This window comes from Peromyscus eremicus, chromosome 5, assembly GCF_949786415.1.
Source record: "Peromyscus eremicus chromosome 5, PerEre_H2_v1, whole genome shotgun sequence".
Classification (NCBI taxonomy): domain Eukaryota; kingdom Metazoa; phylum Chordata; class Mammalia; order Rodentia; family Cricetidae; genus Peromyscus; species Peromyscus eremicus.
This window is the reverse complement of record NC_081420.1, coordinates 2,550,137-2,557,235: the sequence shown is the minus strand read 5'-3', so window position 1 is coordinate 2,557,235 and position 7,099 is coordinate 2,550,137. Positions and strand designations below refer to the sequence as shown.

Sequence of the window (7,099 nt, the reverse complement as noted above, 5' to 3'; positions counted from 1 at the left end):
ACATTTCCCCAGTAATTAAGATATTTTAAAACTTTCCAAAATGGTTATCAGCCATTTCTATTTTTCTTTTTGAGAACTTCAGTATAGTTCCAAAGTCCTTCTTTCTAATTGGTTGGTTTTCTTGTCTTCTCTTTTTCATTTCTGTGCATATCCGAGACACTAATCCATGGTTGGATGTAAGCCAGAAAGTATTTTCTCTTACTGTGTAGGCTAATTCTTCACTCAACTGACACTCTCCTTTACTGCATGGAAACAATAATTTCATGAAGTCCCTTCTGTAAGTAGTTGTTCCTAGCTCCTGTGTTACACAGTCCTATCAGAAATGCTGTCCCTGTGCCTATAGGTTGAAGTGTATATCCTTCTCTTCTCTGAGAGTTTCTATTCATAAGTGTTTAGGTTGAGATCTTTGATCTGTTTGGAATTGTATTTTGTTCAGGTGAAATATAAGCTTCCAGTTTTATTTTCTACCAGTAATAGTTTTCCAACATTATTTGTTGAATTTGCTGTATTTTCAGATTTTATATATATATATATATATATATATATATATATATATATATAATTTGTAAATATCAGATATTATATATATATATAATCTTTGTAAAAAGTCAAGTTGCTGTAGCTTGTGTATTTATATCTGGCTTCTATATTCTTTTCCATTGATGTATATGTCTGTTTCCTGTTCACTGTTTCTCTCTTCACTGACTTCTTCATTTCTCCTTTAATAAATTCTATCATAGTTATAAAGGATATTTCCAATTCTTTGTCTTATACTTCAGTTACATTGCATTTATCAGAGCCTACTGTTGTAGGGTTGCTGGACTCTAGTGGATGCTAATACATGGTTCATTTATGAACAAGGGAGAATCACAGCCCAGCTCAACGCAGTAGAGGAGCACATGGTACCGTTGCACAGCAGAGAGGGGCCAAGAATTGAAACTGGGTGAATTTGTGTCAGCTAAAATTATCACATCCAGAAATTATCAGAATCTTTCAGAGCAGAGTTTCTAGTAAATAAACAGAACCCTGAAAGCAAACCACAACAATGACGAAATCTGTCAATCACAGAAGACCCAACCACTCATTCTTCCAAATACCAGAACAACACTCAGTCCCAACTTCAAGATGAATTCCATTATTGACCACAATAAAGTCACTGCACAAAAAGATAAAGAAGGTAGAAATTATACTTGAATTTTATTTTCTAAAGCATTTTATTTGCACAAGCATTAAAAGTGAAAATAACTACAGGAATCATAAACATTCATTAGAGCAATAGTTACAAAGCTGTACTTTCAATTATTTGAAAGCTCCCAGAATTCACATGACAGTGTGGATCTTGAGGGACTCAACAGTTTAACACACTCAGCAAATGCTGGTCATTGAAGTGATGGCCCCCATCTGAAAAAGCAGTCTCCTGCCAAGTGCTTCCCTGTGGGTGTCAGGCTGCTCGCTCACACAATAGGGTATTGGGCATATGAAGAAATCTGACAGTGGTTGTTCCAGTCTTTGGCAAGTTTCATGTAGCCCTTCAGGCCCCATTTTTTACCCCAGCTGAAAGAAAGCATGTTTTCCATTCAGTAGAATGACTACTACATGGTGGACTTAGGATACTGGCAAGAGGCCAACCTAACAAAATGATCAGGAAAGGCAGAGGGTCTCTTCCTGAGTACCTAGAAGTGCCTCACACAGGAGTGTGAAGACCACAGCAGAATGTCCTATCCATAGATGTTTCAGAACTATCCAATGTGTCACATTTTAGAAAATCACTGGCACATACATGACATCGACACCCTAGAAACCAGTGAAGGAATGGGAATTCTATGATAACATATTGTTAGTAAGTTCTTAGAGCTTTAGGGGAGCTAAGAGGTTGAGGAGTTGAAATCAATTTCAAGAGCCACTGAAAAGCCAGAACAACATTGTAGTGTACCTGTAACCCATGTTCTTAGGACAAGCACACAGAACATACCTAGAGCAAGCTGGCTACTCAGACTAAGTAGTGAACTCTTAGATTAGGAAGAAACGCTCCCACATTATAGAAGTTACTTAATGATTGGGAAACAGTTAATGTTAACATCAAGCCTCTATGCATGTGCACTCACACACAGGGGCCACTGACATGCAGGCAGGCAAACACACATTACACATGTACATGTGAAAAGAAGAACAGATATTCTTCAACTTAATGAAACAAAATTTCTAGGCTGTGTATCAAAACACTAACTGCAACTTTCAATCTCTTCATGAATCTCCTGGAAGGGAGTCCAGTGGCCTTAATCACTGGACCATCTCTCTAGCCTTCAGAATTTCAAATATAGATTTTTTTGGCAATGTATACCTGTTCTTGATCAGCCAGTAGCTTTCGCTATACGTTTCATTTTCTTCGTGTCCATAGCCGACCACAAGAACTGCATGATTCACAACATAGATGTTGCAGTTTGGCTCATGATAAATACCTGAGAAATAAAATAGAAGCCATGTGAGATACATAGCACACCTGACAGCTTGACCACTGCCACCAGCAATAGGAAAACTACTTCAATGATCACTGAAATGATATAAACTACAATCAGACTTAAGAGTTAGATTAATTATTCACAAGAATGCTAACACACACACACACACACACACACACACACACACACAATTACAGAAAACTGAAGGAATCCAAAGTGGCAAGATTTTTTGACAGCTACTGTCTACATGCAAGTGAAATGACTCCTTAGAAATTTGTAGTTTTGTTAATAAAATCTCATGCCAAGTTAAACTTATAGGGCATAAGTTACTTAATTCACAGACTCTATTATCATTTAATTGCAGGTAATCATTTTCTATAAATAATTAAAATATCCATGAAATGGAGGAGAGTTGAAAAATTAGCTAACCAATAAATTTTTTAAATGGAGCGCATTAACTTTCATGTGTTGATTCATATCAGGTGACATTCAGTACTCAACTATTATATGGAGATAAGTAAAATCCAGAATCCTAAACATTCACATGACTTTTTGAAAATAACAGCTAGTCTGAGACCTTGTCATGACATAGATATAGCACAGCTTATATTTCTTTATATCTACTAGGAAATATACTAACCTTTCTTGTAGAACAGAAAAGAATCATGGAAAGCATCAATTCCAGCAGCAATGGGCCCTTTAGTAGCTACAGCATCCATTAGAATATCCTCACCTTCTGGGAGGGCAACAAATTCTTTGATTTTAGCAGCTGAATTCCTAGGATCATACCTGCATGGTCCTTCCTTTAAAAGGTAAAGAGATAAGAGACTCTGTTTCTTTCACCCATGTCCTAGGAGCAAAAACCACAACCACACTCAAGCATGGTTTATTATTGTAAATCATCTCAGGAAATGAAATGCTACTAGACAGTCTGGAACTAAAAATAAGTTCTCTTGTCTTTAATGACAACCAATAGGTCCTCCTATCCATAAAAATTTTAGTGCTGCAGAGATCTGTATTATATGTACAATAGTTCCTATATTCTCCATGTACATAGAAGAGAATATCATGACATCAACAATTTATGCAGAGGACAATACTGAATGACTGCCTTGATGGTGCACAGAGAGATTCTGCCACCCAATTTGAGCACTGAAGATAGTGTATCATATCGACAATTGTCCCTCACTCCAAGCTGAGCTGAAATGACAACATAGAGGTTGACTTACTTTTCCTTCATATGGGTAGGTTGCTTCAGCCTCCACACCTCCATTGTGCAAAACATACTGAAAGGCATTATATGTATTACCCCAATCACAGCCATTATTGCCATGAGGTTTAGAACAGTCCACTAAGTTCTGCACACTCAGGGGGGTGAGTTTGCCTGTTTTGTGGTACATTTGTCCTTCTATGGCACCAGTTACAGCAAAAGCCCAACATGAACCGCATTTACCCTACACAGAGAGGAAAATATGGTCGTTCACAAATAATTACTAACTCAAGCAACAACATAGACAGCCTAATAATTTGCGAAAATGAAAAACTGGCAGTTGCTAAATGCCTAGAAAAGAATGGTCAGTATCCTAAAGGACTTGGATGCTGGTAGTGTGCACATGCTTCCCTCGGTTCAAACACACACACACACACACAAAAAAAAAAATTTGTGCAGGCCCTATTTATTGGTTTTTTGGATTATTAATGAAAATAGAAGGAACAGGAATCCTGCAGTGAGATGGGATACAGACTCAGAGTTGGAAAATGTGTTTGGTGGACTGACAAGAGTAATATACATTGGAAAGTATATGAACATTTCAAAGAAGAAAATACATTATTTTAAAAAAAAAACTGAAAATCTGTCCTCATTAAATACAAATACAGAGACATCAACTTCTCTTTCCCAACAATATGGTTTAAGGGGAAGGATGTGGCACTATCATACCTGTTTCCGCACAGAAGTCACATAGCCTTCCTTTCGCCAGTTCACAAATTCAGGTAAATCCTTTCGCCAATCCACAAATTTGGGTAGACCACCATAACCAACAGAACGTTTCCAGAGGCTTTTCCACTTGTTGTGAGGTGGGACAGGTATATTAACCATCATGTCCTTGAACTCTTCACCAGTCTTCAAGGAAAATTACATAGATGATTATAAAAGAAAAGACTCCATATAAACACTCAAGAGAACAAGTGTGAAGAATCCATGTCACACTCACCATGTCACCAAACTCATTCATTTCCATGGTGAAGCCATTCTTACCCAGACCATTCTCCCCATTGTGATCTTTAATAATTTTCAAGTTTTTTTCCCATACTGCTCTTCTCATTGCTTCTTCCTCCTGGATAAGGACATAATGGATGACATTTTTTTTTCTATTAAACTCCTGCACAACCTGACCTTGTGGGCTTGCTGCTGCAGGTGACTAGAGGCCAAGGAGAGATATTCTAGGACACTATAGCCACATGTTCTCCACATACAGAGGAAAAGGGAATTTGGCTACCCTGTGCTCACAATGATCATGACTAAGTAATCTCTCAGTGGTGGTGGTTGTAGTTGGGCCTATGACCTCTAATATGCCTAGATGCTTGCAATCTGGGACTCTTCTGAATAGATTGCAGGTTACCAACCAGGCTGTATGATTTTTCATAATCCATCTTCCATTCCTCCCATTCAGCATCCAAACTGGGATCATGTGCTGAAGCACCTGACATAATTCCTATGCACAGGATAACCAGGAATACAGCAGAAGTCATGACTCACAACCCTGGATAAGGAAGAGAAATGAAGTCATAACAACACCAGTGTTTTTAAAATGTCTGAGAAATGAAGCCACCCATGGTCAATAAAGTTTCTGAATTATTCTTCCAAATACTTTTTGAAAGATTGTAGAAAAGACTGAGGATGTGTGTGAACTGAGTCATGCACTGGTGTTTATTAGATCCAATACAAAGCAAAGAGCATGTGCCCAGAATTCTAGCAATGAAAACCTTTGGTGTACTGCATCTTATTATTACAGAAAGGTCTCCACACATAGAAGCAAAAACCAACCATTGTTTTAGGATATCACTGACCCATGATTCCTAACAAGCAAAACTTCTATCATGTGGCATTGGATTCTAATTTCAAGGTGAACTCAAAAGTTAGGGCCACAGGGTATCATATGCCTTTCTAATATACAGTAAATTGTGGGCTTATCTTTAACCCTCTCTTCTTCAATGAAACTTTGTGAAATATCTTCTATAAGAATGTTGGAAGAATCATTTATTATTCCTTGCATTTCACCCTTGGGACCATGCAATCAAACTCCCAACTCATTCCCTACATGAGAATATTGTCACATGAAAAGCCAACAGGAAGGCAGAGCCATGAGAGGAAGTGGAGGACAATAACAAGTTTATAGTGGGATTTAAGATTCTGAACTTGTTGGATCTCTAAAGCAACACTCCCAATAGGAGCTGATAGGAACATACTAACTGCTACTACATCTGTACATGTCAACTGAAAATAGATACATTCTAGGGTTATCTGCAAGAGATGATCTCTTCTGGACCAGCAGGTGCCAGTGATGGTTACCAGTTTTCAAAGGAACATCTGTAAATCTCTGTGAACAGACCCAGAATTTTGCTTCATGGGACCCTATACAAATATAGACCCAGAAGGAACCTGGTTTCCTCCTTGCCTTTTCTACCCACTCCATTACACCCACACACACCAGGGTTGCTGAGGCTTAGAATATATTCTTTGGGATTAAACTGATTTTCCCTGGAGTCTCTCAAAGTATCCCCCAAAGTCACCTCCCATTCTGCCTTGGCCAAGGCAGGGCCTTACCTATCTGTGGTGAGGACTGCTGCCTCAGTTCACTCCAGAGACTCAACTCTTCAGAGTTTGTTGAGGGTCCAGAATCTGGCCCAGCAACACTTTACTCATGCTATAAATCCCAGATATCTTTGCATTTGAACCTGCCTCTAAATCATGTGCTCCTTTTGATTGGCTGTGTTGATGACAGGATTCAGCCTCCAGACACTAGTGCTTCATGCACTTCCTGAGATATAATCTGACTGTCCCTCTGGCGTGGCTGTGGGATACCTCTGTACACAACAGGAAGCTAAATTTGTGAACCTTGTCAAAGAAAGTTAGATAGCCATTCTGTAGGCCTTGGATCACATTATACTGGACATTTTGCTTTCTGATTGTACTTCCTGAAAAAGATGTGTGTGTACCCTTGCAGTTTAGAATGGAAGATTTTGGTTACCATCCCTAGCATGGGCTTGGTCAGTATATTCTATTTTGTGTTAAGTTCACAGCAATGATTGAATCCTGTTAGAACACAATTCCTGGGATTCTCTTTTTCCTTGTCAGTGTGTAACACAGTTGTATCTCACAAGAATCTTCAGGAGACAGTGACACCCAAAGAGGAAAGTGATGTCAAGGCTGAACTGTAAGAGGGGAAATAAATGGCCTGCTGTGGGTATGTCTCTTGGAACTCTCTGGCTTTTCTCTTTTGGAGATGACATTGAGCTGCCATCTAGAAGCACCATCTACCTGGCTCTCTTTATTATCACCTCACAGCACCAACTGAAAGTTACTATATTTACCATTGTAGGATACATCCTGGCAGCTATATGGACACTCACTCACATTT

At 38.7% G+C, this 7,099-nt stretch overlaps 1 protein-coding gene across 2 annotated transcripts; it reads right to left on the bottom strand.

Annotated features, from left to right (window-relative positions):
* Window positions 1–1,454: 1,454 nt before the first annotated feature.
* LOC131910252 (cathepsin Q-like) lies at window positions 1,455–5,210 on the bottom strand. 2 transcript variants are annotated; one of them, XM_059262230.1, is made up of 7 exons: window positions 5,085–5,210; window positions 4,673–4,795; window positions 4,399–4,581; window positions 3,689–3,913; window positions 3,100–3,262; window positions 2,342–2,459; window positions 1,455–1,554 (listed from the first exon to the last, which is right to left on the bottom strand). In XM_059262230.1, the coding sequence occupies exons 1-7, from the start codon at window positions 5,208–5,210 to the stop codon at window positions 1,455–1,457; spliced, it is 1,038 nt and encodes a 345-aa protein (XP_059118213.1). The 2 variants fall into 2 exon arrangements, with proteins under 2 accessions (XP_059118213.1, XP_059118214.1); XM_059262231.1 differs by having other exon boundaries at window positions 4,673–4,792.
* Between the last annotated feature and the right edge of the window lie 1,889 nt (window positions 5,211–7,099).

Excerpts from the sequence above, each read along its gene's own strand:
- LOC131910252 (XM_059262230.1), bottom strand. The coding sequence starts at position 5,210 with ATGACTTCTGCTGTATTCCTGGTTATCCTGTGCATAGGAATTATGTCA. Across the intron at positions 3,914-4,398 it reads TGACTTCTGTGCGGAAACAG|GGTAAATGCGGTTCATGTTG; the intron begins GTATGATAGTGC and ends CTCTCTGTGTAG. Across the intron at positions 1,555-2,341 it reads TACTGGCTGATCAAGAACAG|CTGGGGTAAAAAATGGGGCC; the intron begins GTATACATTGCC and ends GCTTTCTTTCAG.